We start from the raw sequence: 25,156 nt of genomic DNA, 5'->3' as shown, positions 1-25,156 counted from the left end.
ACAAATTCAGCCTTGGAGGGAGGGGAGTATTTCTAAATAAAGTCCTTAATGTAGACCAAAACTATGGGAAGGAGAATAACCTATCCAAGTATAAAGCATCTTTATATTGGTAACTGGTATTTATAACTGCACACACACTACTAGGGGTTGTACCAGTGTAACTATTCTGGTAAAAATTCTCACCTCTAACTGAAATAGTTACAGCAATACAAACTCTGTGGATAGGTCAAGCACAAGGCTTTGTGTAGGTGTGTGTTAGCTAATGTGCTAACATGTTCTAAATCTAGTGTAAACAAGGCAGTGCATCCTTTATGTTGATAAGCTTGTTATAAAGCTGAAGCTCTCCTTGACTTTAAATCAATCAGCTCAGTATGTGTTCAAACACACATTGCCTTGTCTATCTCAGAGTTTTATAACATGTTAGTAGATGTTAGCACATATGCCCTAAGAGTACACCTTTAAATCCTATTCAACACTTTGCCTAAAGCTACTCTCTCTGCTTCATTGCAAAGCTTCTGCTTTGAACCTTACCAGTCCTCTCCTGCCCGGCTCCTACTTACAGTTATGAAGAAACAATAGCCATAGTCTCAAGCAATTAAAAAAAAAGGACTGGGTAGCCCTTATTTACAAAGAAAGGTCCTTAATTTTAAAATCATAACTGGTGTGGAAAAAGTGAATAAAGAAAAGTTATTTATATATTCTCACAATATAAGAACTAGGGATCACCAAATGAAATTAATAGGCAGTAGGTTTAAAACAAACAGAAGGAAGTTTTTCTTCACTCAGTGCACAGTCAATCTGTGGAATTCCTTGCCAGAGGATGTGTTGAAGGCTAGGACTTTAACAGGGTTCAAAAAAGAGCTAGATAGATTCATGGAGGTTAGGTCCATCAATGGCTATTAGCCAGGATGGGTAGGAATGGTGTCCCTAACCTCTGTTTCTCCGGAGGGATCATGTGAGGATTACCTGTTGTGTCCCCTCTCTCTGGGGCATCTGGTATTGGCCACTGTTGGCAGACAATGGACCATTGGTCTGACCCAGTATGGCTGTTCTTATGTTCTTAATTTACAGGGACAAAAATAATAATGAGAAAAAATCACATCATGCTGTTATACTTAGAACACTGAATATTAACTAAAATACATGGCGGGTGGGTCTCACGTTTTAGTAGACAATTCTGTGAATGAAGAAAGAGTCTTTATTTTTGTGTTTCTTTGACATCATGAATGTGTTGGAGAAAAATTATTTGAGTTCCTTAGAATGATTTTTAATAGAGAATATGTCCATAAATGTGATTCATTTATTCAGGAAGGATAGAAGCACTTGAGATTCAAGAATAATTAGAAACAAGGATGGTAAGATGGAAACATGGAAATGTATTAATGTTAAACTTATCGATCGGGATGGGCAAATACCAAATATCATGGGCCAGATCGAGTCCACCAGGGTAAGCCCCTGCCAGTCCTCCACACCACCATATTTATCTGCACCTCTGAAAGAAAGGGAGACACAGCTCCTGTTGGCCACAGATCACCGTTCCTAGACAATGGGGGCTGCAATCACCCATAATGGAGGAATATATATCGGCATCGGCCCATCAAGGGCTAACCCTGGGGACCTGCTGCCATTTTATTAGGCACCTCGAGAAAGATAATAGTTTCTCAAGAAGTCAGTAGACAGACGATGGGCTATAACACTGGAGATGACATCAGGGGGCTATTATATTACAAATCAGACATTGAAATATCAAGTCTCATAAGGTGTATTGGAGTCCATGTCGCTCAAATAATCAACAAAAGAGACAGAGTAGCTGCTAGTTGTCTGGAAGAGATCAAAGAGACCAGGTGAATGAGATATCTTTTATTGGACAAATGACTGTTGGTGAGAGAGACAAGCTTTTGACAGAACATTTGCTTATTTAGGTCTCTGAGAAGTCTGAAAGCTTGTCTCTCTCCCTAACAGAACTTAGTTTAATAAAATATATTACCTCACCCACCAGGTAGCTCTAATATGCTGGAACTAACATGGCTGCAACATCACCACAGCCATGGAAGAAAACAGGTTAGATGTAGTTACACATTAGCTGAGTATTGCTTTATTTGTATTTAAAGTATAGGTCAATTAATTTTGTGGGAGTCTACATTTTCTTTATTAGTTATAAAGGAGTTTGTTTTAATGAAAAAATTCAGTACAACTCCCCCCTCTCAACTGCAGTGCCTCCCAACCCTTGGTGAGTTGCATATTTAATGAAAAATAAATAGAAGGCCATTCAGGCACAGTGGAGAGAAAAGTTTAGTTTAAATTAGCAGAATTTGGTTGGGAAAAGCAGCAAAACAGTAGTCTGTACATTTTTGTTACATAAATAGTGAAGGAAACTCACAGAAATGGATCAACTTTTTAAAAAATTTGTTGATGAGCAATTATCAATGATTAAAAGATATACTGTAATCAGTCTAGCAGCTTCACAGTCCTAAACTTCAATAGCATATACAGTCATAAATATCAAATTGCACTTAATTTTATGCCTTGAGTCCCTGATCTGAATCCCACTTGAAGCCAATGGAAAGACTCTCATTGACTTCCATGTGTTTTGGATCAGACCCTTAACCCTAGTATTTATGAGGAACAGTTTTTGTTTTTAGAATATAGAGCAGAAACATTGAAAGCAGATTCTGTTCTGAGAACGCTCTAGGGACAAAGAAAGATAGGCACGTTCCTTGAAAGTTAAATTAACTATGACAATGTGTCATTAAATGAGAAAAACAGGCCAATTTGAACCAAGATTGACAATGAGCGGCAAAGTGGAATCATTAGTGCCTGTGCTCATTATAGAGCTAGGCATTGAGGCAGTCCAATTAGTGCTTATGCACAAGACCAATAAACTCACAGTCCAGATAAACATCAGTGGCTCCAGTAATAAAAGATGTTTTGTTCATGTTTCAGAGATTGTGCGAGGCATTTGTGAAACAGCAGGGAATTGTATTTTTCCTACCTTTTTCAGCATCAAAGATGAACCTTATTTGTTTTTGCAAAGGCTTGCCCCCCATGGCCTCAATCATTCTGAAGTGAAAAATAACATCTGCAATAAAATAACAATTTGAAAATAAAGAACAATTTTAGCTCAATAGATCTATATTGGTTCTTGTTCACAATACACAGAATTTTAGGAATGCTCTCTGTTCATAAACAAAGTATTATCCGTCAGTGTCTAATGGTAAGTGATGTTCAGTAAACAATGCCTGTGACCACAGTATGCATGAATAAACCTTTTATAGTATTCAACATATGTTGACTGCGAACTGATGAGACATTCGGGAAAGAGAATTGCTTGCTTTCCTACATGTTTCTGTTCAAATGTAACTTTTTTTTCTAGCTATAAGGAGAAAATATGGTTATAATGGGGCTTGAACGGTATTTATGTTCTGGTATTGCCTAAGGATCCCAATCAAGGATCAAGGCCCCATTATGTAGGCACTCTATAAAGAATCAACACCAAGACAATTACTGCCCAGACAGTCTAGAATCTAGGACCAGGTCTACAGTGGGAGAACTTTGCCACCGTAGCTATGCCAATATACCATATCAGCACAGTGCTCCTGGGGTAGATTTATACCAGTAAAGCTGCACTCTTAGGCTGTCTACACTATGGCTACGTCTAGACTACATGCCTCTGGTGTCAGAGGCATGTAGATGAGGCTACCAGGCATTGGAAAATGAAGTGGCGATTTAAACAATCGCCGCTTCATTTAAATTTACATGGCTGCCGCGCTGAGCCAACAAACAGCTGATCAGCTGTTTGTCGGCTCAGCGCTGTAGTCTGGATGCGCGGGTGTCGACATCAAAGGCATTTGTCGACCACCCAGGTAAATCTCATCCCAGGAGGCATACCTGGGTGGTCGACAAATGCCTTTGATGTCGACACCCGCGTGTCCAGACTACAGCGCTGAGCCGACAAACAGCTGCTCAGCTGTTTGTCGGCTCAGCGCAGCAGCCATGTAAATTTAAATGAAGCGGCGATTATTTAAATCGCCACTTCATTTTCCAATGCCTGGTAGCCTCATCTACATGCCTCTGTCGCCAGAGGCATGTAGTCTAGACGTAGCCTATGAGTTTTCTCGGCAAAAAATATGCCAACGAGGGATTCCTTTGCATGAGTCCCTATCTCATTTGCATATTTTCTGTCGATCTGTTTTTGCACTAGGGGCTTTTGCGCAATAACAAGCCGTGTGAATGTTTTCTTTTTGTGCAAAACCCCCTTTTTCACAAGATCCTTATGCCCCCCAAAAAGTATAGCTACGTTGGCTATTTTAGGCACTTATATTTGGCAGCTTTGCCTTGTATCAATAGCCCAGTAAGCATGCTGTTGTAAGTAATACACTGCTCTTCTGCTGCCAATGGTGCATACGGGGACATGCTCAGGGCACAAAATATAGCCTTTCCTATCGGATCGGGGTTGGGCGGTTCTCTGGCAGTTTCTCTGCCAATTGACATTAAAGATGGAACTCAAATTCCACTGGATTGATTGGCTTGAGTTTTACAGGTCACACCATCCCTAGAGCATCAATAAAATATTTATTACAGTTCCATAGAACCTAAGAGCTGAATGGTGACTGGATATCAGATAAAGAGAGGGAGAAGGCAGCAGGAAAGTTGCAGGGCAGAGGACAGGTGGAGAAGGGAGCTCAGAGTGGAATGAAAGGTACATTAAATTTATTTTTATGTGCCTGTTCAACACTTTGGCTGCTTCCATATGAAGGGAAGAGAAGGAATTTTGACTGTCATCTTGAAGGGGCTGCTCCTTGTCATCCTGTCAACAGGCTGACGGCCTAGTACTGATCTCGTCAAGTTGTCTCTCATCTTTCCTATTTTCCTCACTGTAACAATTGGTTAAGGAAAGGAAAAGAGTTGGGGAGGGGTCAGGAAAGAAGAGATATAAGGGCTGGGGTAGGCCAGAAAAGGGAATAGTCACTATATGGGAAACAGAAGGCCAAGAGAGTGGAATCAGGAGGAAAAGAAGAGGAGGCTGGTAAAGGGGAAGGGTATGTCTACATTACAGCACTAATTCGAATTAGTTAATTCAAACTAAGTTAATTCGAATTAGCGCATCTAGACTAAAAAAATAGTTCAAATTAGCGTTTTGCTAATTCGAACTAGCATGTCCACACTGAGTGGACCCTGAACCGAGGTTAAGGATGGCCGGAAGCAGTGTCAGCAGGGCATCAGATTAGGACTTAGAGCATGGAGCTGCTGTCTCAGGCTAGCCGAGGGCTGTGCTTAAAGGGACCCAACCCCTACCCCGGACAGACAGTTCTCAGGGGTTTCCCGCTAGCAAAGCAGTCCTGGCTTGGAGTGCCCTGAGTGCCCACACTTGGCACATCACAGCACTCGGCCATCAGCCCGGCTGCACTTGCCGCAGGCTGCCATCCGGAGGGGGGCGTCAATCAAAGGGCTTCAGGAGAGCTTCCACCCCGAAGATCCCGCAGAGCCAGCCCAGTCCTCCCCATCGGGGGCTTGTACCCCATTCCTCCCTCACCTCCTTCCACTTACCCCTCCCTAGCCCCACTTCCTGACGTACAAAATAAAGGACACGTGTGTTCAAAAATAGAAACTCTCTTTATTGAACAAAATTCAGGGAGACTGGGAAAAGGAGGTGGGAGAGGGGAAGAGAGAGGGTGGGAGAGGGGAGGGCAACTAAAATGATCAGGGGTTTGGAACAGGTCCCATATGAAGAGAGGCTAAAGAGACTGGGACTTTTCAGCTTAGAAAAGAGGAGACTGAGGGGGAATATGATAGAGGTCTATAAAAGCATGAGTGGTGTGGAGAGGGTGCATAAAGAAAAGTTCTTCATTAGTTCCCATAATATAAGGACTAAAGGACACCAAATGAAATGAATGGGTAGCAGGCTTCAAACTAACAACAGAAAGTTCTTCTTCACAAAGCAAATAGTCAACCTGTGGAACTCCTTGCTGCAGGAGGCTGTGAAAGCTAGAACTATAACAGAGTTTAAAGAGAAGTGAGATAAAGTCATGGAGGTTGGGTCCATGGAGTGGTATTAGCTAGGGGGTAGAAATGGTGTCCCTGGCCTCTGTTTGTGGAAGGCTGGAGATGGATGGCATGAGACAAATGGCTTGGTCATTGTCTTCGGTCCATCCCCTCCAGGGTACCTAGTGTTGGCCGCTGTTGACAGACAGGCTACTGGGCTAGATGGACCTTTGGTCTGACCCAGTACGGCCATTCTAAGCTCGGGGCTCAGGGTCGGGGGTCTCACTGGACCACCTTGATTTTCATGCAAACCTGCTCCTGGGTGGCCAAGCTGGCAGCTATCCTGCCCTAGACGGCCACTTTCCTGTGCCTAGTGTGGAGGTTGTGGATGAGGTCCACGATGTCTGCGCTAGACCAGGCGGGCGCCCGCCTCTTGCGGACCTGGGCAGGCTCCCGGGAGCCGCCAGCCTGGTCCTGGGAAGAGGCGGAGGGCTGGGTGGCAGCGGGTGGCTGGCTCGAGCCATGCCAGGTGTAGGGTCTGCTGGCTGGGTGCTACCAGAAGTTAGAGGATGGAATGGAAGGGAGGCACAGAAGACTAGGTGAGTCCCAGGCTATGTCTACACTAAAGAGTTTTGTTTTTGTTTTTTTCAGAAAAACAGCAGCTTTTCCAAAAAAAACTTCACTTACGTCCACACTGCAATTTTTCCTTTGAAAAAAAATGGAAAGAACAGAGGGTTTTTTCCAACATTGGTAAACCTCTTTCTACGAGGAAGAAGCCTTTTTCCAAAATGGCTCTTTCAGAAAAAGGCATGTGTGGATGGGGGAGAGGGAGTTCTTTTGATAGAAGAGGAAAGAGGAAAAAGCACAGGTGCCCTGGTGGTCACTCCATCCATAGTAATCACAGCTTACATGTGAAATGGAGTCCACTGAGTGTGGACGCTCTCTTTCGAAAAAGCAAATTGCTTTTTCGATGCACTTTGGCATCGATGGATGCTCTCTTTTGGAAGATGTTTTTTTGGAAGATCTCTTCTGTTAAAGCTTCTTCTGGAAGAAGCCTGCAGTCTAAATGTAGTTCCAGTCTCAGATATGTCATTTTCAAGATGCAACATTTTCTCAATGTAAAAATGGGATATCCTTCTACTTCAGTATACTTTGTGGGTATTTGGGGAGGGAGCCCTTGCATCCTGATGGCAGATCTAGTCTCACAATTTTCACTCACTTCTGCCAACATTTTAACCAAAAATCAGTTCCCCATTTTCATAAGTACTTGACAAATTCATGGATGATTTGCTGAGTTTAACACAATTAATCCTCTTTAGCTTAAGTAAAATTATATTCAGTATAACAACTAGTCTTTACACTTTCCAGAGTCATTAATAATGTCATCTTTCTGATGTGATTAGAACTCTTCCACCCATTCCTTTAGAAAAATGATGATTTTGTACAGCAATAGATAATAAAACATGAGCCTTATTCTTTTCTGAGCGCATATCTGAGCTGTCTTAGTTTTAAGTCATAAAGAAACTTCCGTCATACTTTATCTGTTAAACTGACATGGAGCCATAAGTCTGTGGATGAAGTAAGAAAGAGAAATCATAGTATCAGAATATTATAAAGCAACAGAGCTATAGGAAATACAGGATGAATCTGGCTATAGTTGAAACAAAAATTAAAATATTCTCTGAAAGAAACAAAACCATTTTAGTTTTCAGTGACATTTTTCATTTGTCAACAAAAACATCCAGAGTCAATTTTTTGGAGAGGGTCCAGTTTGGTGTGAAAAATTAACTTGTTTCCTTTGGGAAAAAGGCCAGAAGGGAGTGAAAAAGCGAGTGGAAATAGTGAAAAATCTACTCAAAATGTGCTCGTGCTGAATTGATATACAAATTCACGAAGTCCTGGCAGTAAGAAGCTTTGATTATAATAATTATTGTTACACTATATAGATTGCACTCTTTGTATTGTTGTGAGCTCTAGAAATGCCAAAAGACAATTTTAGACCTCAAAAGGTTACATCCTATGTAAAACAGAGGGTGAGTACACAGAAACTGAAATACTGAATAACTATGATGCTTTTGTTCAAAAATCATTCTAATATTATTATATTAACTCAATTTTTGTTTCTTTATGAAGGCAGTGAGTCTTTCAGAGGAATTTTAATGAAAAGGGGAAAGTGTCTTGACAGAATGGAAATCAAGAAAAGGCTGAATATTGGAAACCTGACAGTGAGCTCTATCGATCTGTAGAATAGTCTCCCCACATACATGCTCCATCCTTGAAAGCGTTTCAGCACTGACTTACTTTTATCCTGGTTATAGTTTTGTCTCTGTCCATATGGACTGTTGTGGTTAAAGATACTCACAGTAAAACATTTCTTTGGCACACTGATGTCCTTGCTGTGAACATTGTTTTTTAAAGTCTCTTTTTTATTTTGTTTTCAAGGAAAGCATCACGTTAGAGTCAGCAAAAACAGAATACCATGTGCTCTCTGTGGAGTCAATGGATAGCAGTCACAGCGCTGTTTATTATGGTTGATGGTCAAATGCTCAAGCAGGCCCAAGCCCCACTGCTACTCCACAAACCTTTCCTTGTTGTTTGGAATGCCCCTACGGAACAGTGCAGGCTGCGCTACAATGTGGATCTAGATCTCAGTGTTTTTGACATTGCTTCAAACATCAATGAATCTTTGAGTGGCTCCAATGTGACAATTTTTTATCACACTCATTTGGGACATTATCCCTATTACTTAGACAATGGGGTCCCTGTTAATGGAGGGGTGCCACAGAATGAGAGTCTGATAAAGCACCTTAACAAAGCTAAGTCTGATATTGACCATTCCATACCCATGAAGAAATTCCAAGGACTTGCAGTCATTGACTGGGAAAACTGGAGGCCCCAGTGGGACAGGAACTGGGGCAATAAAACCATTTATAGAAATAAGTCTTTCGAACTGGTTAAGAGACGCCATCCTCAGTGGTCAGAAGACAAAATTAGAAAAGTTGCTAAGGAAGAATTTGAAAATGCTGGCAAGAATTTTATGAACAACACTATCCTTCTGGCTCGGCACATGAGACCGAATGGACTGTGGGGTTACTATCTTTACCCAGACTGCTACAATTATGATTACAAAGACCAACCTAAAGCATACACAGGTAAATGCCCAGCCATTGAATCTTCCCGCAATGATCTCCTGCTTTGGCTGTGGAAAGAAAGTACTGCTCTTTATCCTTCCATATACTTGGACTACATATTGAAGTCAAGTCCAAATGCTCTGAAGTTTGTTCACTACCGAGTTAAGGAAGCAATACGTATTGCCTCAATTGCTAGAAAAGACTATGTTTTGCCTGTTTTTGTTTACTCCAGACCGTTTTATGCTTACACTTTACATGTTTTGACGAAGGTAAGCAGATATCTATATAAACCTAAAGATATGCTCTCTTGGAAAAAGCACTTCCTAGAAGTTTCCCCTTGCATAACAACAGTTATAGATGCATTTGTGTTTATCATATAGAACTATCCCGGTAAAGAAAAATACTGTAGTCATGATACAACTTTCAGTAGTGATCCTTTAGTGCTTTGGTCTATTACTCTACAATTATGTAACATTATTTTTATGCAAATAATTTAGAAGAAAGTGCAAAATAATTGTTTCCTAAGTCAATCAATATTTCAGATGAATTATTCTGCTTGAGAAATGGAGTTGACAAATCTCATGGCCATTTGAAATCTAGTAATATTAAGAGAAGATAAATGTTCTTGAGAAAAGAAACTCAGGTTTGAATTTATCTGGTTTTTTTTCCCAAAATGAGCAAGGAAATTAATTAGACAAACCAAATAGACAAGCCTTTGCTTGTTGCTCGCTCCTGTATGAGAAAACTAGCAGAGGCAGAATGTGACCGCAGGCTTCCTAGAGGAAGGATGCGTGTGTTCTCCTGGCCATGTTGTTTTCTGAATGTACAATATGTCTTATCATGAATAGTAACCAAGTGTCTGGTTTGGGGCTTTTAAATTCTACTGTTACAAAAACACATTATTGTGTCCTATGATGCCTCTTACAGCCAATGATAATTGAATGAAATATTTTTAAAAATACAATAAATATATGCAGGTTACAAAATAGGTGACTGAGAAATACACGCAGACATCAAGATTTCTAATAACATTGTGGTAATCATAAACCTTGTCTTTGATCCTGACTATGCAACTGCTCAGAACATGTATTCCCTGAAAGGCTTCCTAAATAGCCATGGCTAAACATTGCCCTACCTTTAGTTGGGGTTGTGTGAGCAGGGAGTGGGACTAAATGATCTCCTGAGGTCTCTTTCAATTCTAATCTTCTATGATTCTATGATACTTTAGGCATAGAAAGATTTGATTTGATACATATCTGAAGTGCAGGCCAAGCTGGACGTCAGGGAACTCATTCAAATGAGCTCCTTTCTGACAGGACAAATACCCTTTTTGGGTACTGACTCTCTGTTCCACAGCTCCCCTTGTTAGTCAAGGGCTATGTCTAGACTGCAGGCTTCTTTCGGAAGAAGCTTTTCCAGAAGAGATCTTCCAAAAAACCTTCTTCTGAAAGAGAGGTTCCACACTGCCAAAGCGCATCGAAAAAGCGATCTGCTTTTTGGAAAGATAGCGTCCGCACTGAATGGACACTATCTCGCATTTAAGCTGTGATTACTATGGACGGAGTGGCCACCAGGGCACCTGTGCTTTTTCCTCTTTCCTCTTCTATTGAAAGAACTCCCTCTCCCCCATCCACACATGCCTTTTCCCCGAAGAGCTCTTTTGGAAAAAGCGGCGAGGAGTCCTGTGGCACCTTATAGACTAACCAAAGTGTTGGAGTATAAGCTTTCGTGAGCAAAGACCCACTTAGTTAGATGCATGTACTGGAAATTTCCAGAGGAAGGTATAAATATGCAGGCCAGAATCAGGCTGGACATGACCAGGTGTACCTTTTGGAAAAAGGCTTCTTCCTTGTAGAAAGAGGTTTACCAATGTCAGAAAACCCTCTGTTCTTTCGATTTTTTTTCAAAAGAATGTGATTGCAGCATGTACGTAAGTGAAGCTTTTTCGGAAAAGCGGCTATTTTTCTGAAAAAAAAAAAACCAAACCCAACTCTGTAGTGTAGACATACCCATGGAGAGCTGTGATGTTTGTTCCCCTCACAAAAATGGCCTCATAGTTGGTGGCTTGGATTGATGGAGTCAATAACAAGGCTGTGTCCGTCTACTCTCAGTTGCCAGGAGTGAGTGTGCTTATTCAATCCCACAAGTCCACAGGGCTTGCAGCTGATTGCTCCACTTTAGAGCCAGGAGTGGTGGATTCCTGCTGGAGCTGTACAGACCCAGTCAGTCTCTCTGGCTACTTTGTGAGAAAACCCAAGCCAACTTTTCAGAAGCTTTCACTAACTTTATGGGCCTCAGCTCGTTAGTTCTCAGGTGGAGACTCCCCTGGGAGACATCACTGTTCCAGAGATGCTGAGGATTCTCTCCTCAGCACCTCTAACAATCAGACACCAAGCGTAAAATCCCAGCCCCATTGAAACCACAGAGTTTTGCTACTGACTTCAGCAAAGTTAGGATTGCACCCAAGGTGTCTCTACTTGACAGCTCAATATAGATGCACACAAAGTTAGTGAATACTTCTGCAGCCATTGGCTGTAATAGGTGTGTTCATCATAAACACACACAGATCTAAGGATTAAATTAAAAAAAGCCATTAACATTGGCTAAACATCGTACAATATGAAATCCAGCAAAAGTATGTATTATGTAAACCTTCAAACATAAAAGGCAGTACAAAGTTAATTGTTTTCCTTGAGCTACCTTCCAAATTTGGCAATACAGTAAAAGCTTTCTATCTAGCATGTTGGAGGAATGGAGTGTGCCAGTAAGTGAAAAATTCCAATTAACTAAGAGGGAGGGAGTTTGGGTGTGGGAGGGTTGCAGGGCTTGGGGCCCAGGAAACTGTGTGGGGCACAGTCATTGAGAGGAAGTTTGGGTAGAGGACAGGGCTCAGGGCAAGGGGTGGAGACATGGGAGGAATTTCAGGGTGCCAGATCCAGAAAATGCTCACCTCAGGCGGTTCCTTGCAAGCAACAACCTATCTCTGCTGTTCCTAGGCAGAGTTGCCGGCGGCTCACGTGCTAGCCCTGCATCAAGCTCTGCAGCTCCTTTTGGGATCAGGATGAGGCAAGACCGCACACAGAGCTTTCTAGCCAAACACTGCTGCCAGGAGCAGGAGGGACAGGTCACTACTTGTGGGAAGCTACCTCATGTGAGCACACCCTGTCCCCCAGATCTGGCACTCTGAGCCCCCTCCCGTGCCCAAATACCCTATTCTTTCCTGCACACAAACTTCCTGCCAGAGCCCACGCCCTACACTCTGAACTCCTCATGCTCCACGTAGGAGTAGCAAGTATATGTTGCTGGTTCCAGGGATCCATGTGGAGCAGGCAGGGAGCCTGCTAGCTCCATGACAACTGGACTATAAACTGTACTTTCTATGAGTACCTAATAGGTATCAGGTTTAAAGGAAGTTTTTCTTCATGCAGCACAGTCAGCTGTGGAACTCCTTGTCAGAGGATGTTGTGAAGACCAGGACTTTAACAGGGTTCCAAAAAAACTACTAGATAAATGCAGGGAAGTGAGGTTCATCAATATTTATTAGCCAGAATGGATAGGAATGGTGTCCCTAGCCTCTGTTTGTCAGGGGCTGGCAATGGATGACAGGAGAAGGATCACTTCATGATTACCTGTTCTGTTCTGTCCCTCTGGGGCATCTGGTATTGGCCACTGTCGGAAGACAGGATCCTGAGCTAGATGGACCTTTGGTCTGACCTCGTATGACATATGTTCTTGTGTTCTTTTGAAGATTAGAAATGCAGGTTTATAGAGCTTTCTGGATAGGAAAGTACCAGATAACACAGCTTTTACTTTTATTACTTAAAATGACATTGCCCATAAATTCACATTTATTCACTGGGCTGTATGTCAGTTGTATTGTATATCACCTTCTTTTCAGACCTGGATGCTTCACAGAATCACAGGACTCTGGAAGAGACCTCGAGAGCAGTGTTCCCTGTAAGCTGAGCATTTAGGCAGCCACCCAGGACAGAATCAAATGCTACCCAGCTATTTAGCACAGCACCCTCAGCAGGCAGCATGTGTTTCTATTGGTGATGCACATCTGCACATACTTCGGTGGACATAACAACATTTATTCTGCACATCGATGGAAAAAATTAGATGGAACACTGCTCGACAGGTCATCTAATCCAGTCCCCTGTATTCAAGGCAGCACAACGCACCATCTAAACCATCCCTGACAGGTGTTTGTCTAACCTGCTCTTAAAAATCTCCAATGATGGAGATTCCACAACCTCCCTAGGCAATTTATTCCAATGCTTAACCACCATGATAGTTAGGAAGTTTTCCTAAAGTCCAACCTAAACCTCCCTTGCTGCAATTTGAGCCCATTGCTTCTTGTCTTATCTTCAGAGGTTCAGGAGAACAATTTTTATTCCCTCCTCCTTGTAACAATATTTTAGGTTCTTGAAAACTGTTACCATACCACCTCTCAGTCTTCTCTTTCCCAGACTAATCAAACTCAGTTTTTTTCAATCTTGCCCCATAGATCATATTTTCTAAATCATTAATAATTTTTGTTGCTCTTCTCTGGACTGTTTCTAATTTGTCCACATCTTTATGAAATGCGTCACCCAGAACTGGACACAATATACTTGTTCAGCCCTAATCAGTGCTGAGTAAAGCAGAAGAATTACTTCTCTTGTCTTGCTTACAACGTTCTTGCTAACACATCCCAGAATGATGTTCACTTTTTTGCAACACTGTCACACTGTTGACTCATATTTAGTTTGTGGGATCTGAAACAGTCTGCATCTCTGTGTAGAGCCCATTCACAGCCTAGGGAATCCCCCACGAAGCATGTCCAAATATGTATTTTCTAGTGAAAACAAAATATACAACTTCAGAGATTGTCATACATACCAGATCCATGAGCTCTATGAGCACAGCATGGGAACTGGCAGGCTTTTTAAAGGTAAAGCACTGGAAAGAGCTCCAAATGCCAATGATCAGGAAAACAATGCTCATGGTTTTATTGTTCTGAATGTATTGTTTCACAGCATTAATGTCCTCTCAGCTCTTGTGAAACACAGATAAACACTGCTACCTACTGAAACCTCACACCCTGCACTGCTCCAGTAGCAGACAGGACTACTAAATGTAGCTCGGAGAGTCAAAGATTCTTTCCCAGCTCCTGGCACATGGGAAAGTTTCACTTCTTTTTTTGGAGCACTTTACACCTCCCTCTGTCCCCAGTCAACCACTCTGGGCAGCACTTATAGGGGGGATAGAAACAAGTCCACTCGCACTCTGTTCCCCCTTGCTAACAACGCACCTGCTATCCTCCCAACAGTCATACTGTGAGCAAGGATTCTAGGGACTTGACTCCCCCTTATGCCCTAGCATGGCTGAGCAGAAGCTAGGACAATTTAGCCCTGTGGAAATAAAGCTTTTTGCTTTTGTTTGGTTGCTGGCACAATAAGACGTGCAGAAATCCTGACATAAATGAGCACTAAAGATACAAGCACCACAATGAAAAAAAGTTAAATTGAACAACAGTTGTGGGGAACTGTGATGGATCCACCAGACAGAGCTGCTGTGCATGGGCAGTAGTATAAGAGGTGAGGGGAGGCAATGACTGCCCTGGGTCTTAGTGCTCAACCTCTCCTCTCATCCTATCCCTATTCTGACAGCGTATGCAGTCACTTTCTGAATTTACTGACAAAAAGAGTTGTGCATTACATCAATGTGTCTACAGAACTTTAGTTTAAAATTGGCTTTAAATATTTCATTAGTTTGTTGCTGAAGATTATAAAATCACATCTCTAAAATCCTTTCATGGATGTTTACATACACAATCTGAGTATTCAGCTTTAGCCTTGTATATTTGGAGCTTCAGACATGCAGTTTTTAAAAATAAAGTCTTCAAAAGACCACCTTTATCTAAAATACAAACTTAAACTTTTACCATAGTACAAAAGCTTGCTTCCAAAGTCTTCTTATCATTTCAGCCTCTGCCTCTTGTGATCTTTCTCCTCCCTTCTCCCTCCCCGTTGAAGAGAGTCCTTAAAGGGACAGCATCCCTTTTCTTCCAGATAGATGGAAAAATGAATTTCTCTTTCTTTACTTCTGACTATTTGATGAAATGGTTTTAGCAGAGCTCTCCACCAAAATCAATACCTTAGTAAGTTATAAAATCCATTGTTATGCCCAAATCTTTGGAAACATATGTTAACATAAACACCTGGTGAAATTTCAAAAACATGTCTATTGATAGTGAGATCACACAAAAATTAGTGTTCCCTTTTTCTAAAAGCAATGAACTTTGTTTTGAACACACTGAACCACTCTGACTGATATAATTTATAATAATGTATTTGTTTTAGTGAGTTAAATATGTAGTAATCTGAAATGATTACTTTATGAAGGCTTAAGAGTATAATTTAAAATATAAAATCAGCTTAGATATACTGATTAAGGAAATATAAACCAGAGAAGAGCTACATCATGTAATCCAGAATATTGAATATTGTATTCAGCAGGACAGCTTATTTGCCCTTACTACAAAGTTTTTGCAAAAAAATATAAAAATGTGACTGATATTTTTTATTCCCAAATTTAGTGCTTTTCACTAGATACCTTTTGCATGTTCTCTCTTCACAGTCTGGCACACAGTGGAAAACATGCTCCATTTTCTTTGGAAAGACGTTTTAGAAGAGTATATTTTTCAATATCATTTGCTACATTTGGAGTCAAGGATTTGGCTTAGAAGGGATTAGCAGAGAAGGGAAAAGGAACAGAAGAGGGAGATGGTGGGGAGGAGACAGGGCCTGGGAAAAGTGGAGGTGGGGACTTGACACAGAAGGGGTGGAGTATGGTTGGGGTCATAGGCTGGGGAGTTTGCCTCCCCTGCCAGCAGCTTCTTTTGCCACCCACGCTGCTGCTCCTGTTATATAAGTTTCATGAAAGACAAAATCCTGAGGCCAGGAATGTCACTGCATTTGTGCTCCCCCAGGCCTCATTTCTCTTTGCAAATCATTTGCCAACAGATCCTAACTTCTATGAATGGCTTTCTTATCAGAAGTATGCACTGCATAATTTATGCAAATGATTATCTATACTGATGCTCTAGGGTGCTCAGAAACTGTCCCTCTAGACAACTTGCTATTAATAATGTGTGATCAGTGATTGAAGTTACATGGTATTGTTTCTGCTCCCTGTCTGGAAGAACAAATGTTTTAATAAAGCAGAATGACAAATAATGAATAACAGCTATTCTTGTTCATGCACAAATACCTGTGTCCTCATGTCAGTGTGTATTTGTACAAAGGCCATTCCCCATGAACAAAGCCATGTTTGCACAAATATTTTGCCATACAGAATAAGATGGGATATGACTAGACAGAAACAAAGAGCCCTTCAGAATTTGAAGTAAAGATCACAAACATTTTTTGTTGTATCTGACCAGATCCAATTGCGGTGCCAGTTTCCTTTCATGTTGATAAATTTGAACAGCTCCTTCCATTTTTCAGTACAAAATGAAATCCACGCAGCTAATCAGTCAGTGAAAGGAGCCTTGGCAAGAGAGAGTCTACTCTTTTCCAGAGGATAATCAAAAGCACCAGCTCCGGAGCAAAATCTTGAGGGTCTTTGGTTGCTGGAAACAGCATCCAAAACCTGGAACAGCATCTTGAGCAGCACCAAAAAGAGGATAAAACCAGGGAACTATTGGCAAGCTAAGCAGCTGTTGAATTACAGGTCCCCTGCTAAGGGATGAGGGAAGATAAACAAACACACTGTAAAATTGAGTTTTAAAAATAATATGAGTACCTTTCTTTCGTCCTCTGAGGGAGGAGATGGGAAGAACAAGGATAAGTGAGTCCAACTACATAGCCTACTTCCTTTTTCTCTACCACAGATTAGAATCTTGAACAATACGCATTTTAGGACAGCAAAGTCCTTACATATAAAATGCCAGGTACATTTAGAGAGTGATGAAATAATAAATATCATAAACTATACTGTAGAGTCTCGATTATCTGACCTAAATGGGACTGAAGGATTGTCTGATAATATGGAAAATATGGGGTCCAAAGTACCAAAGTATTTGCCCCATCAGCTGCCGCTCTGCAGATGCTCGGCTGCTTCATGGGGAGCCACGTTGCCCCCGACCTTCCCTCTCTGCTCTGGCTGGGGATATCAAGGAAGTCGGGGGCAGCGCGACTGGCCGGGAGAGATAAGCGAGGTCGGGGGGCAGCGTGACTGGCCAGGAGCGATAAGGGTTCTCAATAGTGTCACTGCCAGTGCCTTTCTGATCCTACCATCACTCTGAAGGATCCATTATGAATATACTACAACACACTGAAACATCAATAGGAAACTATATTTCTTTATGTGAATATGCAAAAATCTGTTTTTGAAATAATTAACTCCTTCTCCTCTTTCCATCCCATCTCTTCGCAGACTCTGCTGTAAGTCAATGTTTAAAATGCTTCAGAGACTCCCTGGATCTATTTGTATTATACTCTATTATTTGTATTACCATAGCATGCAGAAGCCCCAGATAAGGGTCAGGAAGCTCTACAAGCATAGAAAAACAGTCCATGCTCAAGGACCATACAGTCTAAGTAGGGAGTTTATTAAGGGCATTTTTTGAATATGAAGATTCTACAGCATAAATCAACATCTCCTCTAGGAAAAGGTAGTGCTTACATGTTTAAGGGTATGTCTAGACTGCGGGGCTATTTTGTGATACCGGAAGTATCCTGAAATAGCAACGCTGCATCTTTAAACGTGTCCGCTTTTTCCTGAAATAATGGACTTGCTATTCTGGCATCTCTGTAACCCTCATTCCACCAAATTTCAAAATAAGTGCCAAATTGCAAAGTAAGCTCTTTCAGTTTAGACTCGGAATAAGCTTATTCCGACAGAAGGGTGCTATCTAGACACATCCAAAGTGTGCTCTGCTATGTTTGGTCTGATGCTTTTTTAGTGCTCAGTTTTGACACATTTTTCTTTCAGACTGACCTGGTGAACACTATTGGTGAGAGTGCTGCTTTGGGGGCAGCTGGGGTAGTCCTTTGGGGAAGCATGCAGTATGCCAGCTCAGAGGTAGGTGGGTCAGGTTTACAAATGTTTACAGCTCATGTGCTATTTCCTTCATAATTACCTCCCCCCTCCTTCCTTATTTCTACTGTTTTACAACCTTACCATGAAGCTCTCCCTCACCCATCATTGTCACCAGGCTTTTTGCTGAAGATGGCAGACTTGGGAGTCCTTTCTCACTGTTAACAAAATATTGTAATTAGCCATTGCTTCCCAGGAACCACATCCAAGGACCAAACATGGATGACATCCATGGCAGTGGATAGCAGTGCCACCATGTTAATAAGATACGGTTTGAAGCACTGAAATGAAAATGTAGCCCTCTGTTTTACAATGTTCTGCTTGCACAATCTGTATATTACCAAACACAAGGCCAAGTATTTGGCAGGGGATGACAAGGGATGTGGTGGGGAACATTTTTCACAGACCAAATGTCAAGCTTTGTTCTAATTTTTATAACAATCATAGATGGAATATAATTCCAACCTAAGAAAAATCTTGCTCCTCCTCACAAGCCCCCAGGACTCACCTAAAGATATCTTATAGTCCCCTCTTGTGGAATTACCAAAGGTGACTGAAGGTTGTGTACACCTTCTATGTGGGGTGTGCTGTGCTATCAAGACAACTTAGGCTATGTCTACACAGCAGAGCTATTTTGGGATACCTTTGATACCCGAAATAGCTATTCCACGTCTTAAAAGCAAACCCATTATATCAAAATATAATGGGATCGCTATTCCAACGTCCTTGTAAACCTCATTGCACGAGGGATAAGGAACATTTCGGAATAGTGCTTTAATTTGAAATTTGGTGCTGTGTAAATAAGTTATTTCAAAATAGCATTGAAATAATCTATGCAATTTACGTAGCGCAAATTGCGTAGCTTATTTCGAGGGAAGAATGCTGTGTAGACACACCCTTACAGAGAGAATAATGAATCTGCTTTACAGCTTTAACTAAAAGCCAACTGGCTTTTAGCTCATGTGGTAAAAGGTCACGTTCTAAGCTCCATAGGTCCCAGGTGTATTGCGCCTGTTGGCATAACAATTGTATGTTTATCTTTGCAAGGCCAGCTCCCTCACCTCACTTTTAGAAAGATTTCAAGTTGACCGTTGATAAGACATTAGCAACACAGGAAAAAACCACCTCTTTCAGTTCCTGACCCTGCTACTATCAAAGTTGTTGGAAAAACTCCCATTGACTCCAGAGGGGTGGGATGAACCCGCAAATAAATTCAGTAACCTAACACGGAGCTGAGGAAACGAACAGCTATTTTTCAATTTTGCACATTGCACACACGCCAGTAAAAATTGTCCAGTAAGTTAAAGGAGTCATGATGATCAGTGTAGAAATCCCTCCTGCAAAAGCAATTTGTCAATAAATGTTTAAAGCCACTTTTATTCCTTTTCAACAAACACTAACAAACTTCATTTTTAATAAACAATTAAATATATTCTTACTAGGCATCCAAAGCAGAAAAGCAATAAAGGTCAATATTTTACTGGCCTTCCCATAAATGCAGACTCACTTAAGCCCAGGGGCTAATCACATGAGTAAGGCCAATAGAATTTCTCAATATATCTGTTTAGCTATGTTAATATTCTACCAAAAAGATGGTAACTTGGACATAACTGACTAACGATTAACATGTCACACTCTTGTTATCCTACAGGAGAACTGTTCAATTGTGAAAAAATACATAAATGGCCCCTTAGGACATTATATCATAAATGTGACGTCGGCAGCCAAACTCTGCAGTAAAGTTCTGTGTAAGAAGAATGGGAGATGTATCCGTAAAATCAGCGGCTCCTCTTCTTATCTGCACTTGTCACCCAAAAGTTTTGAGATTGGGGTCCACCATTCTGAAAAAGGTCCAAGATTCTTTGTGACTGGAAAACCTCGACCCAAAGACATACAGGCCATGAAGCAGAGTTTCACATGTCAGTGTTATCAGGGCTGGACTGGAATATTTTGTGAACTGCCTGATCAAAGTCTATTTGAACAATGGGTTCACACTCTGTTTAATAGAGCAAAAAATCAAATGCTCAATATTCTCTTATTTGGATCCATACAGGTTTTTCTCTTTCTCATTCTACACTAATGTTTCTGGCAAGTTAGCAAGAAACACTGCAATTAAGACTTCAGATCTCCTTGCTTAGCAGATTTCTATTCAGATAGGAAATAGTGTTGCAGCCTGTTTGTTATTTTATATTCATTCTGCTCCATTTAACGCCACGTCTCCACTTACCAAAGGATAGACACTCCAGCGGTCAATCTTCTGGGGTTAAATTTAGTGGGTCTAGTAAAGATCTGTTAAAACAAATAGTGAGGGTGCCCCCATCAACTGCGATACTCCTCACTGTTGCGAGAAGTAAGAGAAGTTGATGGGAGAGTTTCCCCTGTAAACTTCCTGCTGTGGGGCCACCCCAGAAAATTGATGCAAGGTACATTGACTACATAATTCATAAAACAGGACTATGTAGCACTTTAAAGACTAACAAGATAGTTTATTAGGTGATGAGCTTTCGTGGGCCAGACCCACTTCCTCAGATCAAACTGTGGAAGAAAATTGGCGCAACCATATATACCAAAGGATACAATAAAAAAAATGAACACATATGAAAAGGACAAATCAAATTTCAGAACAGAAGCGGGATGGGGGGGGGGCGGGAAGGTAAATGTCTGTGCGCTAATGATATTAGAGGTGATAATTGGGGAAGCTATCTTTATAATGGGTAAGGTAATTGCATCCTTGTTAAGACCTAGGTGTAAAGTGTCAAATGTAAGTATGAATGACAGTTCAGAGGATTCTCTTTCAAGTCTGGTGTTAAAAGGTCTTTGAAGCAGGATGCAGGTAATCAGGTTGTTGAGACAATGCCCTTTCTGGTTGAAATGGCAAGAAACTAGTTTTTCTTTGTGAACCTGTCTAGTATCTGTTGTGTGCATTGATTCTTTGATGAAGTGTCTGAGATGTTTGTCCAATGTACATAGCAGACAGACACTGTCGGCACATGATAGCATAAATTATATTTTTGGATGAGCAGGAATATGTGTTCTTGATTTTATAACTCAACTGGTTAGGTCCAATTATGATATCAGCAGAGTGAATATGTGGACAAAGCTGGCAACGGGGTTTGTCAGCTAGACCAGACTAACACAGCTCCATATCTATTACTATATAATTCATATAGCTGGAGTTGCGTATTTTACATCCATTTTGTCCGCCATTGTAGACCTGGCCTTAGTCCCAATCCTATTTGGTCAAGACAGCAATTTTTCTTGGGTGTTAAAGAGATTTCTAATGCATCTCTCTTGCTGCTCCCACTTCTGCCGTTGTCACTCATTCCTAAATCAGCCAGTAAACTCCACTGTTCCACTGGGAGTTTTGCTTGAGGGAGAAGTAAGTAAAGCTGGGTAAAGACTGCAGGATTTGTCCCTAGAGAAGCAGAAAAAAAGGATGTAAAGATCATTTATTTAAAAAGATGGAAGATTTAAAACATTAATTCTGAGGATCTTCTCATTGACCAGAGATTTGGTCTGCATTCTTCTTATGTTAAAACCACAAACAATCAAGTAGGCTACGTCTACACTGGCACCCTTTTCCGGAAATGCTTAAAACGGAACAGTTTTCCGTTATAAGTATTTCCAGAAAAAGCACGTCTACATTTGCAGGATGCTTTTCCGGAAAAGCACTTTTTCCGGAAAAGCGTCCATGGCCAATGTAGACGCGCTTTTCCGGAAAAAAGCCCCGATCGTCATTTCTCGATCAGGGCTTTTTTTGCAGAAAAGACTACTGTGCTGTCTACACTGGCCCTTTTCCGGAACAGTTTGTTCAGAAAAGGACTTTTGCCCGAATGGGAGCAGCATAGTTTTTCCGGAAAAATACTGACAATTTTACAGTAGATCGTCATTGCTCTTCCGGAAAAGCAAGCGGCCAGTGTACACACAGCCATAGAGTTTTGGGAATACAATACCATAGCATCAGGACTGGTTTCAGCTTGTGGATGTCCCTGCTTGTATAGCAGCTTCTATATAAAGATTTGAAAAGGTACAGGGAATTCTTCATAAACATATATTAAAATATTTGGAATATGAACAGATGTACTCACTTATACTTCAGTTCACATGTTAAGTCAGTGAGTTTCAACACCTCCCATGATATGTCATGTTTATTTGCAAGCTGCTGTTTGACTAAAGAGTGGGTCTGTCTGCAATTTCTGATAACCCAGTTTAACCACTTTTAGTCATTAAAAATCATTTCTAAAATCCATTCAGAACTGGGGTTCCCATCAGTCTTCAAGAGAGGTGCTGGCATTAGCACTTTATAATATTCCAGGCAAAAGTGGCTGACTTCTTGGAAGTACAGTTCCACTCTTTCCACCTCCTGACTACTGGGAAGTCAGATCTTCCAGTTTCCTTCCTTCTAGCCAAAGTGCTCCTTACTGCTTCTTGGTTAGTGACTTCCCTACTTTCCTCTGTGCTTAATCCATATATATCTGGTAGAGTTCTCCTGTGACTCACTTACCCTGCTCATCACCAGAAAGAGTTAGTAAATTTGTAGTCTGCATGACTGTGAGAACAGAAAATGGGGAGCAGCCTCCACAGAAACCCTTTGGGCATGAACCATCCCCTCTTTCAGGAATGAATGAGAAAATGGAACATCCCATCTCCCACAAGCTCTGCCCTGATCGAGGTGATAGACTCAGCACTATGTAGCCTGAGTCTCTTTTACATGGGGCCAGTGTAAAGAATGACTGAAAAATTAATGGTGAATACAATATCCAAGAAATGTCCCATCATACTATTTCTAGTTTTCAGCTGAAACTGTATTTTAAAATATTAATTCAAAATAAGCCACTGGGCCATTCTCTCACAGGAATGCATCCATTTTTGGAAAAAATGCTATCTTATATGCAGCAGGTTTTTTTTTTTTTAATAAAAGTAATAAGTAAGCGACTTGATCAAATGGGTGACAAAAGCAAGAAAAAAAAAAACCTCTCCCTCTCTCTCTCAACTGCTTTGCTAGGTACAATATAAAAGTTGTTTTCTCTTGGAACATGCAAATGATGGGTCATGTAGTATATCCTAAAGCAGTGTGTACTGAAATAATGAGAGACCTGTGCTTGATCTGAGAGAATATGGTATACACTCCTTTGCCCTGAGCACTCTGAGGCCTGGTCTACACTACATGGGAAAGCAGTAGTAAGATACAATACCCCAGCTATGTAAATTTCCGTGCTGTCCACACAATGGAAGGCTGACAGAAGCAAATGCTCCTGTCAGCTTCCCTTGCTCCTGGTGAGCAGCAGAAGCACCAGTGCCAACAGGGGTGCCCTTTGAGTTTGATCTAATGGATCTATACTACACCTGCTAAATCGAACCCTGGAAGATTGACCATGGCAGTAAAGATCTTCGGTGTACTGTAGATGTGCTCTGAGGCTATGTCTAGAGGCTACGTCTGAGGCTATGCTGGTTTATTTGGCATCGGCTCGGAGTGGTCGACAAAGGCTTCCCTTGTCGACCGCGGCGCATCTAGACTGCTGCGCTGTGCTGGATCAGCTGACTGTCGGCACAGCATGGCGGTCATTTTTATTTTAATGAAGCAGAGATTATTTAAATCTCCGCTTCTTTGCCGATGCCGAATAAACTATTTGACATGGCTCCGTCGACAGAGCCATGTAGTCTAGACATAGCCTGAGCATTTACACTGATTTTTACTGACCAGATTTTGCCATCCTTACTCACACTGAGTATCATTAAACTCCAAGAGTACTGCCATTAAATTCAGTGATACTGCTCTCAGGGGAAAGTGCTACTCCACATGAATAAAAAGGGTAGAATTTGGCCCTCAGCTAAAGGCCATTAATTTGTAGATAGCACAATAAAATTCTTCTGTGTTTTTTGTACTCCCTTAATTTATCTCAATCATTACTGCAAGATATAAGTCAGAATCCTGGCTGGTGAAAGCTCCAATGCTCAGATTTGCACCAGTTAAAAATATAGATCATAACATAATTGTAACAGATATTTTAAGGCTTCAGTGGCCAGTTTAAACCAAGACACTTAAATGGGACTGATTTCAATTAAGTAGAGATTTAGTAGAAGTGTTACTGTTCTGAGTCACCACTGTAATTATATGTTGTGGTGAAAGGCAACAATAAAGGTTTGCCACTCAACTCTTACTTTGTATCAGGTAACTGGAATGGATGACAGCAAATTAGAATGTTAAAAATCTTTTTTTTTTGAGAGAGAGAGAGTTTATTATTTGTAATAAAAATAAAGCTTTTGTACTTTGCCTAGAAGTCTTCGTGTTTTTTAAAATGTTCTTGTATACTGTCCTTCAGTTATTTTCATGTTCAGTATTAATTGATGTTAAAAAGAAAATAAAGCATATGTTCATGTACCTCATTTTAACACATTCATTTGAAATAATGAGGTTAATTCTGTTAAATACGTGTCATCAGTAACAGGTTTGCTTTTGCATTTGACATTTTGTATTGTAGAAGGGTAACCTAGCTTGTTTTCCCAAGCCACGTTGTGGTGAGAAAAAAAAATCTAATATTTTTATGCATATATTAAGTGTCACTTAAATTGTAGTGTTTATTTTTAGCTTATTTCCATGTTTTATACTGCAAAATATTTCTTCTATTTATATAGTTGATAAGAATTAAATACATAATATACTTAATGTTATACACACATTATTTCGTAGCATAAATGAAACTAATGAAATTAACAAAAGATCATCTGTGCAAAGAGTTTTGGCACTTCGTGTATAAACAGAAGAGTTGAAATCCCAGTATTGATCCAGGCAAAACTTGAATTTTAACTAAATGGCCATATCTTCAGTGTGAACTGGCATAGCGCCACTGATGTCCTTGGAGGTAGGTCAGTTTATATCAGCTAAGGGTCTGGTGCAAAGGCTCCATTTCTGCTTTGATTTACTCTTTTGGCAGCAGTGTAGCTCACTGATCTCA

General features: G+C 40.9%; 1 protein-coding gene across 2 annotated transcripts in view; it reads left to right on the top strand.

Moving 5' to 3' along the window:
• LOC102458526 (hyaluronidase 4) overlaps positions 1-24,861 on the top strand; it is a 34,043-nt gene extending 9,182 nt beyond the window's left edge. For both annotated transcript variants that reach the window (XM_006122595.4, XM_075928521.1), the window contains exons 2-4: positions 8,425-9,382; positions 18,096-18,185; positions 19,852-24,861. In XM_006122595.4, the coding sequence (XP_006122657.1) occupies positions 8,462-9,382; positions 18,096-18,185; positions 19,852-20,280 (1,440 nt within the window). In that variant the 5' untranslated portion in view covers positions 8,425-8,461 and the 3' untranslated portion in view covers positions 20,281-24,861. The remainder of the gene's footprint in view (positions 1-8,424; positions 9,383-18,095; positions 18,186-19,851) is intronic.
• Positions 24,862-25,156: the final 295 nt, after the last annotated feature.

The sequence above is a fragment of the Pelodiscus sinensis genome, chromosome 1, assembly GCF_049634645.1.
Source record: "Pelodiscus sinensis isolate JC-2024 chromosome 1, ASM4963464v1, whole genome shotgun sequence".
NCBI lineage: Eukaryota > Metazoa > Chordata > Testudines > Trionychidae > Pelodiscus > Pelodiscus sinensis.
Note: the sequence above shows the minus strand (reverse complement) of the source record. Positions and strands in the feature narration are given on the sequence as shown.